We start from the raw sequence: 23,935 nt of genomic DNA on the forward strand, positions 1-23,935 counted from the left end.
TACATGATGCAAGGGTAAAAGGACTGAATTGCCCCTGTATAGAATTCATGTCTACCACTACCTTTTGAACAGTCAAGCAGCATCTAGGAGTATTTTCAAATGTCCCCATCAATCTCATTAGAGTCTGTCTGCCACATACTCATAATTTCAGCAAGTTCTAGGACAGATTGTGGCCTCAAATCCCACTGGCTTATAATTCTTTCAAAACAGCAAACATATATTCCATAACAAGATGACCTGGAAGAAAAATAAGGAGTCCAAAAAACACCAAATTTGATCAGGGTACAGAGCTTAGTAGGTATTGATTTCCACTAAAGTTGGACCAAGCAGGATAAGGATAAGCCTCACATGTGCAGCACCCAAATTTCTAGGGGAAGACATACTTCCACAAAGTACTATCTGAACAGTCTAAGGGATTGTTTAGTCATTTTACCACTGGGTATGCTGCCAAAGATGGGATGCAGTTTTCCAGAGTTTTTTTTGTCTTTGTTTATGTATTTTAGTAATCTAGGGTTGGCTTGTACAAGTTTGCACATTGCAATATCCCTTGAGACTTGAGAGTATTTGTCTTTGTACCAAGGAACGATATGTATAATATCTCCATATAAGATGGGACCTCCAGATCTGTTAGAGGACAAGCTCCTTTCCTAGCTCCAGAAAGATTTCTACATTTTCTTCAATTTCCCCAGCCTAAAGGCCACTTCACCCTTACGGCAGCCCATGTTGAGATAAGGTTCCATTGGAATAACTTGAATCCTACACCTTCAAATTAAACCCCAACCAAATGTCTCACCCTACAGTCACCAGCATCGTTAATAGAATGGCACCTCAGTTCCCACCTATTATGCCAACATGGTTTTGCATCTTCTAAGTACTCATACTGTTTTGTTGGAGAGTTCATGGGACATGATGTACGATATTCCCACTGCAATAAATGTCTTGATGATTGTATGAAGACATTAGAACTTGGAGTGATCATATGCTTCCAAATCCAGCCCAGTCAGTGTTCTTACAGTACATAATGCCAAAGAAATGTGGAGAAATTTTGAAACTAACAGTTAGGTGCAACTCGGAGCCATTTCAATTGAAAACTACTATACACAATATCATGCTAGCAATGCCTTCACTAGCCATTCCAATTGAATACTCACACAATACCATGCTACCAATGCCCTCACTAACACTATGACAATATTTTGTCAACGCAGGTACTGCCTAATCTCAAGCCATACGAGAGCCATCTCTAACACCTAAACATGCCATAACTTTTAGAAGGAAACAAGTTGCAAACTATGTCACATGGGTGCGGGCGCGGGTGCGGGTGCGGGTGCGGGGATTCGGCACTTCCAAAAAACCCGGGTGCGGGGGTGCGGCAGGGGCAAAAATGTAAAAAAAAAAATATATATATATATATATATATATAAGGGGATCGGGGTTTTTCTGCTGTCAGCTGCTGACAGACAGCAGCTGTCTGTCAGCCCTGACAGACAGCTGCTGTCTGTCAGCCCTGACATGCAGATTTTTTTTAAAGACAGACAGCAGCTGTCTGTCAGGGCCCTGACAACAGATTTTTTTGTAAAAAAAATTCAAATTCGCAGCCCATTTCACAGGGCAATTTTTTTTTTTTAAAAAAATCCAAAAAACAAATGGACCTAAATGATCCTGGGTGCGGTCAACGCACCCAGGATCGGGTTGACCGCACCCGGTGCCGCACCCGAACCCGCACCCGCGTCGAGTCGCGTCGACGCGGGTGCGGCACCCTGCTAGCCGAATCCCTGTGACATAGGTTGCAAACAGAATAAAAAATAGCAGAAGAAAGATTCTGACAGAGAATGGAATATCATAATTGTTTCCATAACTTAAATACTGGATATCACGATGAGAACATTAAGTGTGATCAGAAATGCCACCTGAAGAAACAATTTACAGCTTCACGAACTTTCCTTTCTTTGAGAAACTGATTTAGGCTACAATGTGCCCGAACAAGCAAACAAAAACCAAGAAGGTAAAGACACACACTCCATTCACCATCACCATTTTGGATGCTTTGTGATATTTTCTTCTTGCGTGAATATGCATCAACGGCAATGATTAGGTTCTTCATGCAACAAATCAAACAAAGGAACAATCACAATCATGCACTGTGAACAAAAAAACTGACTCAACCAAGGTGACAAAAAGAAAACAACTACCTCAACAGCTTCATATTGGCAATTTACAATTAGAATTGTTGCCAATTTAACGATATGGCTGAAGAAAAATGAAGCTTTGTCTCCAATCCTTCCAGAAAGAATCCAGCTAATAAAATTTTGTAATACGAGAGCAAACATGGAAGGCCCAAGAAAAGACCGAGATGTGAGGTGGCTGTGTTCTTCAACATGACTTGGATACTCTAGTAACAAAAAACAGCAAAGTGTGGCACTGTATGTACCAAGTTTATCGCGTCTTAATCTCCTGTCATGTTTATTATCTGCCACAAGCAAGGGAAATACGCATATAAACAAAGTTAGAGTAAGACACACAAGAGCCAACACATGCAGCAGAGCCAAAATAAAAATTGCCGTAATAAAGTGAAACCATAGTCACTAATATGGCTGATATTCTAAAAATATTACGATATTATCCAAATAACTCCAGAATATACAATACCGCAACAATATCAGGATAATATAGTGACATTATCACAATATTTTTTATACTTTTTTATTTGTATACATTTTAAGTCATTTTTTCCTTTTTCTTTTGTTTCTTTTGTATTTTGAAAAACTTTCAAACTTGTTTCTTTATATTTTTGCAAGAAAAATAATACAAAATGTTTGCATGCATGCATGTGTGAAACACAAAAGAAAAAAAACAAAACAAAAGCCTATGCAAACATATAAACCCTTCCATAGTTTGTGTACTACCTAGAAAGAGTAATATTAACAGATATTGTAAAGGCTACCGAAATGAAGAACAGCAGATTGTTAATTTGTATATATATAATATTGGTAGTATTGATGGACGCCCAATCGTCGGACAGGTGGTCGGACGCATCCAATTCCCCCTTTTTTGAGGTTTTTAGGCCTTTAACCGGGGTCACAACCCCCGCCAAAGGTCTAGGCAGAAAAGCACGAATTAATGGCAGTCACGACCGCCGCTATTTCGTGTGTGTGTGTATATATATAAGCTGCTGATCCTCCGCGGATCAGCGGCGGAAAATTGTCCACTAACAATGGACACTTTGTGCTCTCTCTCTCTCTCTCTCTCTCTCTCTCTCTCTCTCTCTCTCTCTCTCTCTCTCTCTCTCTCTCTCTCTCTCTCTCTCTCTCTCTCTCTATATATATATATATATATATATATATATATATATTGGTACATATATATGTACAGTATTTATTCATATGTAATGCTTGTAATCGGTCATGCCCTTTAGGGGCATTTTCATCTTTTCCATCATGTAATAGGACCTGCCCATTAGGGGCAGTTTTGTATATCATTTTTTGCTTTTTGTTTTTATTTTTATGGTCGTTAAAACTAGCCCCTTGCTCTCCTTTTTGCTCTATAAACATGGGATCTCTCCCATTGTATTTCTCATGCTTTGCATAGGAATTTAGTGATAAATAAAATATTTTTTTTTATATTGTGTATCCCTTTAGTCGCTTGTGCTTGTGTGACTCTTTCTGAGTTTTTATTTTGCCCATAAGTGGTATATTGTACTTGTACATTCTTGTAGTCCTTAGAGGCATCCATTTGTGCACTTTTTCTTGTTTCATTACACAGACACCAAACTTGCATGAATAAGGTGCAGACTGAGTTGCTGTCTGCAGTACAGGACACTACCATGAATGATCAGAATTTAGTAAAGTGCAGATAAATATTATGAGAAACATCATTGATATGGAATTCAGTTAATTGTATGCTAAATTACACAATACACAATACACAAAAACATAATTCAAGTACCAATATGCAATGATGAAAGTTGAAAAGTGAAATCCTCCAAAGCAAGGGACTCGCATGGAAGAAACACCACAAGGGAGCATCATTGTCTTCAAATTTAGTTAACTGTAAAATATACTAAATTACACAAAACACAACATACACTGCAAGAGAAGTACCAATATGCAATGAGGAAAGTTGATAACTGAAGTCCTCCAAAGCAAGAGGTTCGCATGGACTTGTTGCCAGCATATGCACAATAAACCACCGCAAAAGAATCTCCTGAATCATGGGGATCAACTGAAGTTGTATCTTTGAGGAATCTTCATAACCCATCTGAAGCTGGAAGGAAGAAAAAAGTGTTTTAGGTTATGGAAGCTCAGTATCTTGGTTTTTTTCTTTTGGACCTTAAAAGGAACATACCACAAACATCTAATTGAAAAGAACATAAAGAATATTACAGAAAATGCCATGCTGGGAAATGAACCACCACCACCAGCTCATGTTCAGCTCGTAAAGAGTTTATTCAAACAGGTAAAATATGTACTGCAAGCCGAACATGAATGACAAGTGTTCAGCTCGGCTAGGCTCATATAGGCTCGTTAAACACTAAAAATATATTTTACACCACATAGTATATGGTAAAATAAATTGTAGAAGTGTTTGGCTTACAAGAAATAGTTTTAAAGATGAAACTCTAATGCTGTCAATCAATGCTGTGAAAAGGCGTAGCATAGCGCTCCAACAAAAACTGAAGTGAGACGTAAGCCTCAAAAAAAAACTTTAAAAATATCTACAAATACAAATAAATAAAAGAAATGCTTTATTGATGAAACAACAACCAATAAGAAATAAAAAGAAGATGTTTCTTATCACAAGTTATGTCATGCAGACACAGACACATATACGAGACACAACACTAGTTATGAAAAACTAGGACATGGAGACACGATTGTTTGTCTGTGGGTATGGATACAGACATATATAATCTAAAACAATAAAACATGAATAGTATCTTAATTGTAAATTTTTTATCAGTGTTTTTATATCATTATGATTAAAAATATTAAGTAATTGATCTAAGCTAAAAGTTGAACTATAATGTAACTGATGACAATTTTTAAAAGAAAAGCACACAGAAGTAGATACAAAATAAGAATCAAGATCATAAAAAGAAATAGAGAAAGTTAAGGACACAGTATTGACTATGTACAACACAGTGTCCATGAAGTATCTTGGTTTGCCTGATGTCATGTTCATCCTGTTGTATCAACATGGGACACGCATGCTAAGTGTCCATGTGACATAAGCAGCCAAGTTATTCAAATGCAAGACATTATTAATGAAAAAACTCCCAAATGGAAAAAAAATGTGCGACAAACAATTGAGAAAAAAATAATCTCTCTATACAGAATTTTAAGAACATACCTGTCCTTGGATATTGGAGATATGTCCCAAAAGAAAGAGCAGGTCACAAGCAGATTCAAACATCACTCTTGAACATAGAGACAGAGAAAGGACCAACAAGGAGGTATTGACATTAGAAAATGCATTTCCTTCTATTCCCACTCTGACATCCCTTCTGCCAGGAATAAGGCTCTTCAAATAATTTTCAACAACATTCAAAATTCTACTCCAGCTACCAGCTTTGTTGTATAATTCAGACAGAGATAACAACATATTGATAGAAAACTTCCTCTGCTTTCTATGTGCTGCATGTTTCCTCTCCCAAATTGAATCAACTCCAAATACAGATATATAATGCTCCGTAGTTGGTAAATCATACCCTGTTTCCAGTATCTTCAAGACACAAGACAAGACATCATCGAAAGAAATACTAAGAGGATTAGCCAGTGATTCATAGAGTGCAGGAGCTGCAGCTTTGCCCAAATGTTGGCTGATGCAACCAGCACACTTTATTACTTTGAAAAGAATTTCACAATCAAGATCATCCACTGGAAAATTCAACCCTGAGTTCACAAAATCACCAAATTCATCAAACGAACCTGAAAAGAAAAAAAGATTCAAGTCAACAACTCAATGCTTTTCAAAGTAGTGGAAAAAAGTTGCTTTCAAAGTGATGAAAACTACAGCTAATGTTAAGAAAGCCCACCATATGCAAAGAATTCAATGTCCTCCAAGCAACGAAATAAAGACAATGAGTTTTTCCTGATTAAACCGACTGTGCTTGTTGAGCCATCCACAAGTAAACCATAAGGGATGCTGTTCTGAGACCAACACCGGAAGTAATCACCACAAAAACTTTTCCAATTACACACTATTGAAAATGGGTTCAGAGTATCCCCCTGGAGAATCATATTTATAACCACAGTGTCAGATATTTTTACAATGAACACCAAAATTGAAATGATGAACAGAGGAACATATATTGTACCTCTCCCTCTATAAGTGAAAGAATTTCTTTTCTCAAACCATCAGAAGATAATGATTGAATTTCAGGTTCCGTCAGTCGATGCTTGTGATTTCGAAATGATGCACCCAAAGCAGCATGTTGATAAACTCCGGGATGGAGCAGTCTACGTAGGAAAATTGAAGACACAAATCGCGCAGATGGACCCTGCAAATGGTTAAATCACTTCATCAATTCATACATTAAGAAGAAATGAAGCAAGTGTGTTTATCTACGCAGAGGTGATTTAAGGAGATGCATTCATCCTGCAGTGCAGAGAAATTGATACACCCAATAGTGGTGGTGAATGATGAAAAGGGGAAAAAATCCAAGACAGCTGTGTATGCACTACAAATAGCAGAACAAGTAGAGGAAACTATTTTTAATATTTGAAGCAACTCAATCATATAATTGATTGAGGATGAGTCAAAGGACAGAGCTCGATCTAATTCTGGTGCTCACTTCTTTCTGTGAAAGCTAGCAGCCAACAATAGGATTTTCTTTTCTCAGGCCTTCAGGAAAAGGTACTTTTCTAGTTGACACTAGATGGCCACATCCAACACGACAGCGAAGTTAACATACAATGGCCCAGATACTGCATCATAGAGATTGCTTCTTGAAACATGGGATATTTCTACTCTCCACAACCAATATCTTCCTTGTCGGGAAATGGATGATGCCCTTATTGAGACGTGATGTTCTGGATCTGGATCCAGATCCAGATTGGCGTGTTTGGGTGTGATGCCCTTTATGTAACGTCCCTTCATGTATTTAATGTTTTCATTGTTGCCCCTCTTATTTAACTTTGTCTTGTATACTAATCAGGGGTATTATTGGTATGTCCGCTACTTTTGATATAAACTCATGACCCATGAGGAAGGGTGTGGAGATTGTTTATTGCAGCCTTCTCCTTTCTCTCACCTTCCCTCTTGTGAAGTTCTAGGTGACTTGATCTGAATTTACATGGTATCAAAGCACGGCTGGGTCTTGGTCTCCCCACTCAGGTAAGTCTGGAAAGATCTTTGGCTTCTCTCTCCTTTTCTTTCTTCTTTCTTCTTTTCTCCCGCTTTCTTTCTTCTTCTTCTTTTCTCCCGGCTATACTGCCCTTTTGAAACAGAATGATCTAGGAGTTTGGAAATTAGACTTGGGAGCAGTGAATCATATTACTGAAGATGAAGGTAAATTTAAAAACTTGACTCCTCACTTTGGTAAAGATAGAGTTATTATTGGAGATGGCACTCCCCCATTACACACACCGAAAAAGTTTTTATTCCTGTGTCCAATTCTAATCTTTACTTGTCAAATGTTTTTCTTGTTCTTAATATAAAAAAAAATCGTGTTTCTATTTTTAAACTTATTGATGATATCAAATTTTTGTATCGTTTTTACACTTGTTTATGTAAAGGATCTTCACATGAAGAGGATGGCTGGTGAAGGAGAAAGACGGAAGAATATGTATCTCTTCAAAGAAAATTCATCGGTCTATGTTCCAATCAAGTCTGCTGAAAAATCTAAAAGCACTTTATCTCCTTGTTTTGTAAATGAGTCAGAGTCAAATCAACCAAGAGTGTGGCATAGTCGCCTAGCACATTGTAATAAGGGTTTTGTTGAGAAGCTTATTCAAAGGCGCCGACTAGGCGACTAGTCGGGCTAGTCAAAGAAAAAACTAGGAATCGGCCGGATTCCTAGTTTTCCTACATGGGTACCAATTTCCCCGCCTAGGCTCCAACTAGGCACTGGCGCCTAGTCAGGCTAGTCGAAGGAAAAACTAAGAATCAGCCAGATCCCTAGTTTTCCTCCTTAAGGGGTACCAATTTTCCCGCCTAGGCTCTGACTAGGCGCCTAGTCAGTCCTTGCCCAAGCAAAAAAATTGATACCCTACAACTTGTTATGTGCATTTTTTTAATTAATTTGTTATGTGTGTTTGATTATGTAGATGTGACATTGAATTATTACATGTGTTTGTTTATGCATGTAGATGTGTCTTAATTTTTAGTCAGGTTTTGTAATATAACAGGTTTACTATGCAGCTATGCTTCACGATAGTGGTATTTTGTATTTTGTGCATTTGTTGATTAATTTTATGTTGGATACATCTTTGTTGTTAGTCTTAATAGTATTTGGACATTTTTGTAATATAACATGTTTACTATGCTTGATGATAGCAACATCTTATGCTTTGTGCATTTGTTGTTGATTAATTTTATGTTGGATACATGTTTCTTGTTAGTTTTAGCACTTTATTTTAAGAATTTAGATTATTTTAAAATTATTTGGCATTTGTTGATAGTTGTTTGCTTTGCTTATTCATTTGCTTTTAAGACTTGGGCAGGTTTTGTAATGTTCGACATGTTTTTTTTTGTCTATTGCTTATTGTTGATTGATTTTATGTTGCATACATGTTTGTTACTAATTTTATCAGTTCATTTGCATATTTTTTATATTTTTTAATTAAGAACTAATCTGCCTAGTCATGTCTAGTCTCCAACTAAGTTTTTTAGGGGTCCACCGACTAGGCACCGCCTAGCACTTTTGACTACATAGTAATTAACATGCTGCCAATGAAGGTGCTCCAGCATAAATTACCATATTATGAATTGTTTGGACAGCATCCTAATTATTATTATCTAAAGGCATACGACTGCACTTGTTATGTTCATATTAATGCGTCTTTGAGAACTAAGTTTGACAAGAAAGCTTACATTTGCAAGTTTGTTAGATATGTTGATGACTACAAAGGGTACAGATGCTATGATGTTGAAAACAAATGCATCTGTATTTCGAGAAACGTTTTTTATGAACTAAATTTTGACATAAAGGACAACAAGTCTCAAAGCATACAGCCACAGCCAAATCAACTATATCAACCCTGGTTGGATGATAGTTTGTTTCTCATGGATCTAGCTGCAGAGAATAATGAAGTTGACAATGAACTTGGCGATTCAGAAGACCGAATAGAGGAGAAAATTATTACAGTACAGAAAATCAGCAGAACAAATTCGGTAGATGGGAGGTTTGAAGGAATTATATACGGCCGCAGGGATCGAAATGCACCAGAAAATTGTTTAGAACAAGGAACCGTTGAATTGCCAGATGACCAAAACGTCCAAACAGCTAGAAGATCCAAAAGAGTACGACATCCCATTGATCGGTGGGTGAGTTATGAAAACTTTAGTGTTCAACATCAAGCATTTTTAATTGTTGTCTCCCAACATCAAGAGCCCTGATCCTACAATCAAGCTTCAAAATCCAACAAATGGATTGAAGCTATGAATAAAGAGATGCAAGCAATGTATGAGGGTAAAACATGGGATGTTGTCAAGAGACTTGTAGGGAAGAATGTGGTTGGATCAAAGTGAGTTTTTAAAATCAAATACAAACAAGATGGCAGCATAGAAAGGTACAAGGCAAGGCTGGTGGAAAAGGGGTTCACCCAAGAGCATGGGATGGATTATGAATAAACATTCAGTCTAGTTGCAAAAATAGAGACTCTGAATTATTCTTTCATTATTGGTGGATCACGATTGGTTCTTGAGCCAGCTAGATGTTAAAAATGTTTTTTTACATGGAGACCTCAAGAAAGAAGTGTACATGGAACAACCAAAAGGATATAGTAAAAAGGATTCAATTAATTATGTGTGTAAGTTGAACAGGATCATGTATGGGCTAAAACAAGCATTCAGGTCATGGTTTGAAAGCTTCTCACTTGAAATTCAGAAACATGGTTTTTGCAGATCTCATCTGGTCCAGAACTATATGGGCTAAAACAAGCATTCAGGTCATGTTAAAAATGATCTAGATCACTCTCATTTTATTTATAAACGTCAGAACTAGATAATTGCATTACTTATCTATGTTGATGATATCATGGGATTCTGAGGAGCATATTAATAAAACCAAGGAGGTGTTGAGTTAGAGATTTAAAAATGAAGGACTTGGGAGATCTAAAGTATTTCCTGGGTGTTGAAGTCGATAGGATAAAAGATGTATTGATGTTGACTCAACATAAGTATACAGTTGACTTGCTTACCAAGGCTGGGATGAAAGACTGCAAGTTGATATTCACTCCAAGTGTGTTGCAGCAGAAACTTGAATGTGTTGAAGGAGAGATTTTTTATGATCCCACAAGGTATAGAAGTATTGTGGGTATGCATCAATATCTCACTTTTACTCATCCTAATATTGTTTATGTGATAAATCAAGTTTCTCAGTTCATGCACTATCCACGCACTAGTCATGTTGAAGTTAAAAGGATCTTTAGATATCTAAAGGGCACTCTTGGAGGTTATCAAATGAGAGACAGTAGGGAGAGTATGTTGCCAGTGATGGCATTTTCATATGCAGACTCGGCAAGAGAACCAAATGAGAGAAGATCAGTTTCTGTTTCTGGGTATTGGATTTTCATTGGAAAAAAATCTAGTTTAATGGTGTAGCAAGAAGCAAAAGGCAGTGTCTCGTTCTAGTACTGAGGTCGAATATCGGTCAATGGCAGCAGCTTCATCAAAAATAGCCTAGATCAAGTATTTGTTGTTTGATCTAAACCAATAGATGCCAAACTCAATATTGTTTTATGATAATTAAAGTTTGATTAAAATCTCACTTAATCTAATTCAACACGGAAGAACCAAACATATTAAGATAGATCAGCATTTCATGAAAATGCAAAATAGAAAGTGGGGAGATCATGACTCAGTTTCTTGGGACTCAAGATCAAGTCAAGTAGCTGATATGTTTACAAAAGGGCTAAGTAAGTTGTGTTGTTGGTACTTGAAGAACAAGTTGTTCATGATTCCCACCATGCACAACTTGAGGGAGGCTATTGAGACGTGACGTTCTGGATCTGTATCCAGATTGGTGTGTTTGGGTATGATGCCTTTATGTAATGCCCCTTCATGTATTTAATGTTTTCATTGTTACCCTCTTATGTAACTTTGTCTTGTATACTAATCAGGGGTATCATTAGTATGTATTATATTGTTGATATAAAAGTAAATCACAACCCATGAGGAAGGGTATGGAGATTGTTTGTTGCAGCCTTCTTCTCCTTTCTCTCGCCTTCCCTCTTGTGAAGTTCTCGGTGACGTTATCTGAATTCACAACCCTGCCACCTCATTCAATTTTATCTCATCAAGTTCTCTTTTTGACAAAAATGTGTGGGTAAGATGTTCCATTTTTCTAACAGAGCAAGGACAAATAATTAAGACGTAACTGATGAAGTGATCGTAAAAAGTTTAGGTCAATCAATTGATAATTGCAGCAATATGTTGAGTGTTCATCAAAATTCTATATTTCTCTTAGATTATTTCCCAAGTGGGCTTTCACTAAGAAAAAAGGCTCAACATCCTGACCAGTGCAGGAACTTTTCCTGAACTCAGAAGCTCATCAAACAGGTAAATGCACTTAACCTTTTACAATAACCAATCTCAGTGACAGTAGTATTATTTTATTTGAACCATTTTACATGTTTGAGGCACGTGTTTGTCACTGGCGGTACAGCTGGTTAATGAACAACGCTGCTTGCGGCTCGGATCGGATTGGTTCACATGAAGCTCATCAACCCGAGCTACAAGCAACTCATGTAGTATAAGCAAGCTGAGCACAAACAATGGGTGCTCAGCGTGGCTCGGCTAGGCTTGTCCGGATGAACATATGTATTATGCAAAGAATAACATGTTAGCTAAACAGGTTGGATGGTATGCTTGTAAGTTGAAACTTGAAACTGATAGATCAGGAGTTCCAATCTCAGTTTCTCACTATGAACCCTATGAAAAATTTTAAAAAAAATCTTCTTATTTAAACGAGCTAGTTTGGGCTCATAGGAGCTCGAGCTTGCCTCAGCTCACCCAAGCCAGATGAGCCAAGGCTGAAGATTGTGTAACAGTAAATAAGCTGAGCAGGAACTTCTCATGTTCAGTTCTCATTTAGCAGGTGATTATATGTAATATTCATCTGGTTATCATGCAGTGCCATGTCGCACAAAGTGTTGGCTCCTTGACAGGATGCAGAATGCCCTAAAACCTAGAAGGGAATTAGAAAAACAAACCTCAAACAAACAAATGCAAGAATAAACGATTTTTTCTTTTTTCTTTTTCTTTTGGGGAATTTCCACTCCAACCTACCTAGTCAAGCTGACAGATAGCCCCTGCGGATTCAACCCAAGATCTATTCTGATAGTGTGATTTTACCATCCAGCTATCTCATTCCACAGAGCTACTAGCATATAGTTTCAACAACAGATCACGACAATACCCTTGAGCACTTGAAAAGAGTAATGAATGTTAAAAAATTATGGTTCTAAGGAATATACCCAAAGTGCAGATGAAAATGTTAAATCACCCTAAAATATTTTAGGCACAAAAGAGAAACACTGCCAATATCCATACCAGACACCACGGGCATGTTTGTAATGCCCCGTGATTCTTGGATTTTTTCAAGATCATGTGACTGCAAATCACACACATACCACTTTCACAAGTTTACTGAAACATAAAAAAGTGCAAGCTCTGATTGTGATTCTGCCGTGAGCATTGGAGAATGCTCAACCCTTGAGACCTGTGATTTTGGTCACAAGATTAACCCTGTGGCCAACCATCACAGTTTCTACTCTCATGCGTGATTTTTTATTCTCACCTGTGACCAACACAAACAAGCCCCACATATCATCATACTTTCCGAGAAATCAATTACAAATTTAATATTTTTCTTTTTCACTTGTTTCACAAAAATGCACCCTGGGATTTTCTTGAGAAAACCTGCTTATTTTCAGGTTTCTCAAGAATACGCTTGCTAATAGCAGTGCAAGGTCAATATCAGTGACTGGCACGTACATATTAGATTATAATTATCTATATGTGTGCATATCAGAGGTGTTCCAATTTCCACTGTGTTGTTTTTATCTAAATATTGCCACATAGATTGCCTCTTGTCATGGAATGCTTAAGCTTTGGATCCTTGAAGCAATAATTTTTCTTAGACAACTGCAATTTTTATATCAAAATGGTCATCTCTCACTATGAAGACATCCATTCTTCTTTTATTACATATTTTTATGTACATTAATTGATATTTTCACTTTCTTTTATTTTTTTGCATGGGTACCACTACTTTGCATTGATGGGATTTGTGGCCCATGCAAAATGATTGATTGAAGACTTGTCTCCCAAACTTGAAACAAGCACAAATTCTTACTCCTACACATCAAACAACAGAAAAAACTTCATGAGACAAAAACATATGAAACATTTTCATATGAAAATATTTCTCCCAAGAAAGAATCTCGACTTTAAGCTTGCCCAGGCTCAATACCACAGCTATGGTACTGACACTCTGTTTTTTCCTTCGTACCCGTGTCGACACGCACATACAAGTGTGTATTCAATTTATAATTTATAATTATATTTTCAGTATATAATATATATTTTAGATATAGCATATATATTTAGATTATATTTAGTTTATTTTATATTTATGTGATATTTAATATACATATATATAGCCCTGTCCCCGTACCCACATCTTTTGAAATTGTTGCATCGTACCCTCCGTACCCGCACCTGCACCTAGGCGACATTGTAAGACCCGTGCTTTAAAAAAAAAGGTTTTGGATCCAACCCGAATCCGGGTCAACACACACCCCGTGTTCTATCCCCCCCCCCCCCGAGCGGGGGCTTTCTTTTTAAAACACCCGAAACGAAACCCCCCTCCCGACACCCCTCGTCGGCGCACGACCCCGACCCTCGCTCACCTGAGTCATGCCGACGCACAACCCTGACGCCTCGTCCCTGCACCTCATCGGAGCCCCTGCTCACACCTCATGCCGACGTAACCCGATAACCCCTCAAGTCTCTCTCTCCCTCACCGGGACCGACACCCCGACCCTCCTCTCTCTGACTCCCTCCAGTTTTCCTCTCACTGCAAGTGTCTCTCTCTCTTCCGTCCCTCTTTTTTTTCTCCGGCAAGAGGGTATCGACCTCCTACCCTTCTTTTTCTTCCCTGATTTTTGTCGGCAAACCAAAGCCACCAGAGGTGGTGGCTCTGGCTCTCCAGAATGAAGGGTGTCGAGCACCCTCTCCTTTTCTCTCTTTCCCTACCTCTACTGGCAGACCAGAGCCACATGCACAGGCGGTTCTGGCTTTGCCTGAAGGGAGGGTGTTGAGCACCCTCCCCTATTTTTTTTCCCTCTCTGTGTTGTAGGCAAACCAGAGCCACCTGTGAAGGTGGCTCTGACTCGCCCAAAGGGAGGGTGTTGAGCACCCTCCCCCTTTTGTTTGCCCTCTTTGTGTTGCCGGCAGACCAGAGCCACCTGCGAAGGTGGCTCTGGCTCGCCAGGACAGAGGGTGCCCAGCACCCTCTTCCTTTTTTATTCCAACAGCAGCCATAGGTTGTTGTTGCTGCTTTGGTGGGACTGCCGACAAGGGGTGGCTGAGGCCACTCCCCTGTCGCCCCCTCTATCAAGGTTGGGACCAAGCCGGGCTCGGCCTGATCACTGAGACCACCCCCTCCCGTTTGGTTACACAGCCTGCCGAGCTAAGCTCGACTGGAACTGAGCTCAGCTCAATCCCCACTTTCAGATCGAGCCGGTTAAGTTAGTAAATTGAGCCTGGCTCAGTCGTGTTTTATGCCTCGCCTCTTGTACTGAGCCTGACTCGGTCAGGTCGACTCAAACTGGGTTCGGGTTTGACCCCTACGACACGATCGTCGTCACGATAAGGTTTTAATATCATCCTTTATGCAGCGGACGCGACATGTTTACCAAGGCACGAGCCCTTAAGAACCTACGCTCGGAATCATCAGCGAGTCAGACTATATCTGAGGTAGGGAAAGTTGCATACGAGGACAAATGACGGAATACTTCTAACTTATATGTGTGTGTGTGTGTATATATATATATATATATATATATATATATATATATGTTTTTAACTCAATGACACAGTTTTGCGTAATCTTGTCCATTTAAATCATATCATTTATTTTACTGTCACATATAGTGACAAATATCGCGGGATTTATGAAAATCTCGCGATAATATCATGAGAAATTGCTTGAAAGTTTAAAACGGTAATTTCTCATGAGATTTTCAAAATATCGTGAGATTTATGAAAAAACATAAATACCACGATTTAAACGCGATATTTACGTTTTAAACGGCCATTTATCATGAAAAACGGTGTATTTTGAATTTTAGATAATTTTATTAATATTTTCTTATAAAAAATACAATTTTTTTGTCGAGATTTTGTCAAAAAAATGCGAGATTTGTGAAAAACATTCAATTTCTCGCAAGTTTTTGAAAAATGAGATTTTGCCAATAAAAACGTGTCACTATGTCGTCGCGTTGTAATGTGCACAGGCTCCTATTTACGCAATTTATTTAGTCGATGTACAGTTTCGTACATTGTGCATTGCTTACGTAATTTATTTAGCCGATGTACGATTTCGTACATCGTACATCGCTTACGCAAATAATTTAGCCTGGTGTACGGTTTCGTACACCGGGCAACGCTTACGCAATTTATTTAGCTCAATGTGTAGTTTCGCACATCAGGCCTTGCTTTATGTCATTTACTTTGTCGTTGCGCTGCAATGTACACAAACTTATGCTTTAATATATGTATTCCATATACATATATATAACTTTATAAAGTACACAGTTTTGCATACTCCTGTCTACTTTGGATTACGCATGCATTTAAAGACGCAGATTTGAGCATCCTCGCCAAGTCTCTATTTTTAAAAAGGATTTTACATGCGAGATTTTAAGCTCGTATTATTCGTTGTCTCGAAAAAAACAAAACAAGTATTTGGTGTTTGTGTATTCGCAATTGAGTTTTTCCCTCAAACCTACGTAGCATAATGGCATCGATTACGTAGCCCTAGGTGGTACGTACGTCTGGTCCTTATCTTTGATATCCGAAATGACTCGGATATTCTCTGACCTAAATCATGGAACATTGAAATTTTTAAATAAATGTTGGGGTTTCTTTCTGAGCAACTGATACCCTTCTCATCATAGTAGTACTATCAAACATGCACGGCATGTTAGTACTACGCTGATTGGACTGGAGGTTTACGGTAACCTCTTAGTGTAAAAATGCACGATGATTAAAAGAAAATCACATAAATGGTGATGATCGCCTTCACAGGCAAGGTGCTCGAGTTGGTTTGAAAGATCATAACATGTAGAATAGGTCATCAGTTAAAACAGAACCTTACACACTCATTCGTCTCTTTGGTTCCGTCAAGAAAAATGATGGGATGGTACAAAAAAATCGATGGACAAGTTGTTAACTACATTCCTCGAGTAGCAATGACTCGGTGTCCCCGGTCATCGGAGTTAAGGGACTGAGCAACCAAAAATTATCCTAGGTGGTAAATCCCAATAACTTCTTCAGAAGTTCAAATGCATTCCCTTGAACAAGTGGCCTCTGAGGAATTCTCTCTCGATCATTGCTCGTCTCCTTAAGAGTGTAGTTGTTTGTAGTATCAAAATGCATAGAATAACAAATCCTCGAGCAGTCTCAGTTGTTTCTATGTTTTTCCTGTGCATACCCTCAAAACATGTAATTATGGAAACAAGATTATCATTCTCATTTTGCTTATTCTGAACTACACATCACGAAAGGAACAATGTATATGTCAGTATTGTTCTGAATTTTGATATTTATGCATCTACCATATTTTTATAAGTTTGACTTATTTTATGAGATATAGGTGATGATTAGGTTGGTACAGCAGCCGATGGCGCGATGACGTGATGATATCAAGATCCCACTCTTTCTCTGTTGTTTAGCTTCTAAGCACGTTTTCTAATTTTGTATAAGGGTTTCATTTGAAATTCCTCTTTTGTATAAACTTAATTATCAAAAAAAAATCATTTTGAATTTATGTGATTTCAATAATTATATAAATAAACAAATCTATTGTGTAAAGGAAGGTTTGCCTGTAATGTACCCAAGGTCCCTTGACTTGTTATTTCAAACACTATTTTTCTATTGAACTGCTATTTTAAACTCTGAAAAGGGATTGATTTAAAAACCTTTAAACTTTTTCTAAAAAGTTACAAGTGCGAGATTTTGGGGCGTTACAGACATAGTACCAAAGCCTTTCCTTACTCCAAGAAAGGAGAGAAGTGACCCTGATGGCATCCCTTCAGGTTCCAACTTCTACAAGTATAATCATAAAAGAACAGAATAGACCAAGTAATAGTAAAGCATTCAAAAACTGTCTTCGCATTTCAGTTATTTACTTGTTGACCAGCCTAAGAGCAACTTCACTTGAAGGAATAAGGTAGAAAATATTTAAAATGACAAAAGAGAGTTTTGCAGTCTGATATCAACAACCCCACAACCACTATCGCTTCGAGTACATATAAAACTAATGCATCAGGCACCCTTAAAATGAAAAGCATTCCCTTAAAAACTATATAAATTTTTAAAAGGATTACATGACAAGGTTGGATAAAGTATAATCAATATCATAAAGTAGTTGAATAGTGAATACCTTAATCTGCTGTGGATGACAAATACAATAAAGATATCAATATCAACATCAGAAAGAGGACAAACAAGTAAACAGCACTGAGTAAGATAATTAGTGTGGCTTGCATGGCAGAAACTAACAATGAATATTCCAGCAATTTTATTATTCAAATGACCTGGCAATGCTTTGTCCAGTTCCAGAGCACCACTTGTTCCCATATTCACTTAAAAACCAGAACTGATGTTTTATAACAAACTCTGGTTTTTTGCATCAGTAATTTATTCAAATGGTAACAAGTTTGACCAGTTAAATAGAGAACCTAAAATATTAATCAAATTTACATCATGAGAAACGTTCTATCATTTTCTTTATTTAGTAATATATAATATATAGTGTGTAAAATGAGATATATTACTATATAGTGGGTAAATTAAGATAGCTGGATGCTTGAGTCACTATCATTAAGGGGTCTTGGGTTCAAACACCATTGGGTTTAATTCCCTGCTTGCAATATTGAAATGATTTCTCATTCCAAAAAGACCAATTAGTTGCAATATTGAAATGATTTCTCATTCCAATCCTGATTACCTATGCCCCAGAGAATATTAACCCCTAGAATGGAAATGCAAAGTTAATTAAAAACAAAAGGACACCAGCTAACTGAAAGTGGGACGGTGACACCAAAAGCTTTTTCCAGTTGCTAATATTGTTAGTTGCTGGATACCTTCAATACTGATGAAATTGAGTAATTAGCATACATGAGGTCATCCACAGAATGTTCAGAACCTTGAAATAGCTGATCTGCAACAAAAGTTTCTTGCAAACTGTAGACACAAGTAGAACCCCTGGAAAACAAAAACATGGTTAAGATTTAATTACATGCTCGATTTATGAAAACGATGGATGCAGTGCAAGCAAGCCAAACAAACTGAGTTCACATGTTTTAGTACAAGTAGTTAGGGCTTAATTCCTAGCCCAGCTTGGGCCTGGCTTCGGTTCTTTATGCACAGTTGGCCATAACCTGGAGCCCGAACCAGGCCTGGCCTCCTGCATAAATATATTTGATTTTTCCTATGTGTTAATTTTATAAAAGGACAGGGTGCAACCAAACACTAGACCTACCTTGAAGAAGCCACACACCTCAACTACTACACTCATGGAATGTAGATGGAATAAAAACATACATGTATTTAGCACATAATAATTTCCATGCCTAACCAAGCCAATTAGCCCTTATTCATATTCAGCTTGTTAAGCTTGCCAAGCTGAAACTATCAACAGTTGCAACGACTACTCAAAAATTGATTAAAAAAATTTGTACGAAAGTGTAGAACGCCAAAAAGGATTAGAAAACTAAATTAACCAACAGCAACAAGGCCATATGTAAAACAACAAATATATAAATGTTATATCTAAATAAAGAGATGTAAATCATCAACCATTACAACCACAACTGAAACAAATGAGACTAAGCATGACGTGGAAACACTATTCCGACCAGCAAATCATCCCTAGGCATTTGATGGTGGCCAAAATGAAAAGGTCCTATTCACCGAGCTTGAGAGATGAAGTTGTTCTTTCTTTCCATGTTTCTCACCATTAGATAGCAAGCAACAAGCTCCATGTCAATAACAATTTTCTTATTGCTAAGGCATGTCCACCTACACATGATCACTTCTAGTCATCTATTTACTATACAAGGTCTATCTTTTCTCTGGTCAAGCTAAAATTGAAGAGTTCGGCAGAAAAGGGTATATGCAAATATGTTATTTGTCAAATTCATGGACATTCAAGCAAAGAGACCAAGAGAATGGTATCCCTACTTTGAAGTTTCTCTATGGAAATTTTTTGTATGACATTATTCAGCAACACGGGTAGCCCTAGGAGATAACACTATTAAAATATGATGTATGGAGCCCAGTGAACATCAGAATATGCAATGATCTTAATGGATACTTGGGAGCTTATTGAATCGGGTTTGACATATATACGACCATTTGAGAGAGCACCTTTGATATATAGGAGAATTATTTTTATGGCCTCCATTATGTTTCACCTGTGGCTTATGCATAAACTGTGAAACCTGATTTAATGAAAAAACCAAGTCTGGTCGAGTAAAAGTCAGGTACTGCAAGGCTCCAACAATGCTGCGATATTTTTCTGGTTCCGAAAAATCTTCATCATCAAAGGATAGATTGCCCAGTTGAGTATGTGCAGTCATAGGAGTGTTTACGGGCTTGTATTCCAACATACCACTACGTTGAAGGATGTTTCGGGCATACTTGTGTTGCGATAAGACAAGACGATCTGGTTGTGAAAGAACCGAAGAAGACCTAAATCTTTCATGTGAAATCGACTATGGAGCATAGATTTCAGTTGCACAATCTTGGTTCCATTACTACCCATCATGATTGTCATCTACATAAACCAAAACAATAGGGAGATTTGATTTGTCGCAGTGGACAAACAAAGAGTAGTCACAATGACTTCGCTCAAACCCAAGAGAGTGAACAACGACAATGTTGAATGTATCAAACCAGGCTTGTGATGCATACTTAAGTCCATATATAGCTTTCTTTAACTTGAGCATAGTGAGGTGTGTCTCCCTCCAGATCACTACGAAGAAAAGCGTTCTTGACATCCAGTTGAAAGAGGTCTCATCCATTGGAGACAACTAGAGATAAAATAATTCGAATGGTGCCCATGCGAACTACTAGGTTGAATGTTTCATCAAAATCTAGCGCATGTTCCTGAGTATAGCCTTTGGCTACCAACCTTGCCTTGAATCGTTCAATGTTGCCATCAGACTTCCATTTGATTTTATACACCCAGCGACATCCAAGGCCTAGGGACAACATCTCATGTACCACATTCATGAAGAGCTCCAAGTTCTTGATTCATAGCATCTATCCACCATGGGTTTCGGATGGCTTCAGCAAAAGATCTTGGCTATTGAATGGTATCGAGTGTTGTAGCATAAACCCGGAAGTCCATGAAAATGGCTTCATAACTAACCCATTTGGCGGGAGGATGTCGAATTTTGCTAGACGTGCATGCAGAGACACTTTGATGCGAGATTGGGTCCGTATGTGTAGGACCCGAAGAAGATGATGCTGGAACATGTTCAGAATCACAGGAAACTTGCTCATGAATCGGATAAGCAGGTGATGTTGTTGACTGATTCTCTATGCAGGGCAGCATGTCCACCCCAGGCAATAGGCTCCAATGTGTCTTCTATTGTATACCTGTTGAAAGAAGGGAAAAGATGGTTGCTTGGCTGGCCGAACAACATGAGTTAAGGGCAGACTTTCCTTGCACGTTGATTCAATTGCAGTGGCGTTATGGGCTGCATGTTGTATTGTATGTGTGGATGGCCAGAAGAAATGCAGCGAAATGTTGTTAAAAGACGATGATCCATTTCCAGTCACATGTTCTTGAAAAATATGGTGAGAAACAATAGTTTTATTTCTATCATGATCAAATCATTTGTAGCCCATGTATTCATCATCATATCCAATAAAGTGGCACATGATTGCCATGGGAGACAATTTATCCCTCAACGTATCATCAATATGAACAAAGCAACGACATCCATATGCCTGTAACCAAGAGTAATTAGGATGCATTCCATGCAACAGAAAGTAGGAGGATTCTCCACTTAGGTTGGACAGAGGCATTCTATTAATCAAATAAATTGTTGTATGAAATAATTTTGACCATAAACCTTACTTGAGATTAGCATCATACATCATGGTCAGGGTTGTCTCTACAATATATCAGATTTTGCATTCAGCAACACCATTTTGTTGAGAAGTTCTGAGACAACTCAACACATGTTGGATTCCATTATCATGTAGGAATTGTGTGAATTCATCTGATATGTATTTGCCACCACCGTCACTACGTAGGGATAGGATTTTTCGAGAAAACTGAGTTTCGACATATGACTCGAATCTACGAAAAACTGAAAAAACTTGACCCTTGAATCTATGAACCAGCCCTGAGACAGAGTAATAGAAGGCATTGTTGATGATGAAGATGATAAAATTGTTGATGGACTATCGTGCTTTGTAGAAAATATAAGAAAGAACGAGGAAGGGGAGAGCTTTCAGAAATCGGCAGCCAGAATTATCTTAATGGTTGCAGTAATGCTTCATTAGTCTTAATAGGGTTACAATATTTTTTACATGGACAAAAGTGCCATGTATTAGTAATACATATTACATTAGAATACAAAACTCGTGAATGGATATGAATCCTTTATTGGATCCATATCCAGTCCATATTCTAATACCCTCCCTCAAGTTGTGCATGGGAGTGAACCATGTGCAACTTGTCCTTCAAATACCATAAACGGTGACTTGTAAGACCTTTGTGAACATATCAGCAACTTGGTCTTTAGAAGGCACATAAACGGGTTCAATCTCTTTGTCTGTTATCTTTTGTTTGATGAAATGTTTGTCAATCTCAATATGCTTAGTCCGACTCTGATGAATAGAATTGAATGCAATTTGTATAGCACTTCTATTATCACACATAAGTGTCGAATTTGAGATATCCTCTCCCATCTCTGTAAGTAGGTGCCTAATCCAGATCACTTCTGTTGTGGTAGCTGCCATAGATCTATACTCTGCCTCTGTGCAAGATCTTGCCACCGCCTTCTGTTTTCTGCTACTCCATGAGACAAGTTTTCTCCCAATGAAAACAGAGTATCCTGAAACAGACCTCCTCTCATCTGGATCTCTTGCCCAGTCTGCATCTGTATAGGCCAATATGTCATGTTTTGGTGACTTCCATGAAGATTGAATATATGTAAGTCCATCACCCACCGTTCCTTTTAGATAGCGAAGGATGCGTTTGACAGCATCCATGTGCCCAGTCTTTGGTTCATGCATGAACTGAGATACTTGATTAACAGAATATACAATGTCTGGTCTAGTAAAAGTAAGGTATTGTAACATACCCACTAAACTACGATACTTGACTGCATCAAGATATAACTCACCATCACAAATACTGAGCTTTTAGTTGACAACACCAGGTGTGGGTAGAGGATTACAATCTGTCATTCATGCTTTAGCCAAAAGATCAAGAGTGTATTTGTGTTGAGTTAATGACATTTTTTCATCTTGTCTGTCCACCTCTACACCAAGAAAATATCTCAGTTCCCCAAGATCTTTCATTTTGAACCGCATACTCAATAAAACTTTAATTCATTGAATGTAGTCTGGAGCATTACCAGTAATCACAATATCATCAACATATATAAGAAAATCATAGTGGTACCATTCATGTATATAAATAGAGAATGATCTAGTTGGTAACGAAAGAAACTGTGCTTCTGAATCTCTGAGAAGCTTTCAAACCATGACCTGGAGGCTTGCTTCAAACCATACAAAGCTCTGATTAATTTGCATACATATTCTTTTGGTTCTCCCTCTGCATAACCTTGAGGTTGCTCCATGTAGACCTCTTCCTTTAAATCCCCATGAAGGAATGCATTTTTAACATCAAGCTGACTAAGAGTCCACCCATGTTCAATTGTCAGGCCAAGTATAATGCGAATAGTTCCCATTTTCACCACTGGACTGAATGTCTTATCATAGTCCTAATTGTATTCTTGAGTGAAACCCTTGACAACAAGACGTGCCTTGTACCGTTCAATGCTACCATCTGGTTTACATTTAATCTTATATACCCACTTTGAACCAACATTTTTATCTGGAGGACGGTCAACTATCTCTCATGTTTGACACTCATGGAGTGCCTCGATCTCCTCATTCATCGCTTCAATCTATTTGTTGGATTGGATAGCTTGATAAAAACCAAGTGGTTCATCGTGTTTTTCAATCTTGGATAGAAAAATCTGAAAATCCATAGAAAAGTTGTCATAACTAACCCATTTTTCAATAGGATGCCTTATCCTGCCTGATCTTCTTGGTGCTTCTCTGTTATCCGACAATGCCACGTGTTCTCCAACAGGTACATTTGTTTGCTTTATGGGTCTCCTGGTATAGACATTACCTTTGTATCTCAGACATTATGTTTGTGGTGCATCATCTGAAACTGTCTCACCATGTATGCTTTCAGGGCCAAAATAATATGTTTGGCAGCATGTGAAAT

The 23,935-nt window shown here is 38.0% G+C and overlaps 1 protein-coding gene across 3 annotated transcripts in view; it reads right to left on the reverse strand.

Moving 5' to 3' along the window:
• The window catches only part of SAR1 (SUPPRESSOR OF AUXIN RESISTANCE1), a 77,505-nt gene that overhangs the window by 34,298 nt on the left and 19,272 nt on the right, over nt 1-23,935 (reverse strand). For all 3 annotated transcript variants that reach the window (XR_016432397.1, XM_090009038.1, XM_090009037.1), the window contains exons 9-15: nt 18,537-18,657; nt 6,317-6,499; nt 6,035-6,227; nt 5,350-5,927; nt 4,101-4,263; nt 2,193-2,470; nt 1,911-2,098 (exon numbers count right to left, since the gene is read on the reverse strand). Coding sequence is in view for 2 of the 3 variants with exons in the window: in XM_090009038.1 (XP_089865164.1) it covers nt 1,911-2,098; nt 2,193-2,470; nt 4,101-4,263; nt 5,350-5,927; nt 6,035-6,227; nt 6,317-6,499; nt 18,537-18,657 (1,704 nt within the window). In the remaining variant the exon portion in view is untranslated. The remainder of the gene's footprint in view (nt 1-1,910; nt 2,099-2,192; nt 2,471-4,100; nt 4,264-5,349; nt 5,928-6,034; nt 6,228-6,316; nt 6,500-18,536; nt 18,658-23,935) is intronic.

The sequence above is a fragment of the Nuphar pumila genome, chromosome 6, assembly GCF_984573655.1.
Source record: "Nuphar pumila chromosome 6, dmNupPumi1.hap1.1, whole genome shotgun sequence".
NCBI classification, from domain to species: Eukaryota; Viridiplantae; Streptophyta; class Magnoliopsida; order Nymphaeales; family Nymphaeaceae; genus Nuphar; species Nuphar pumila.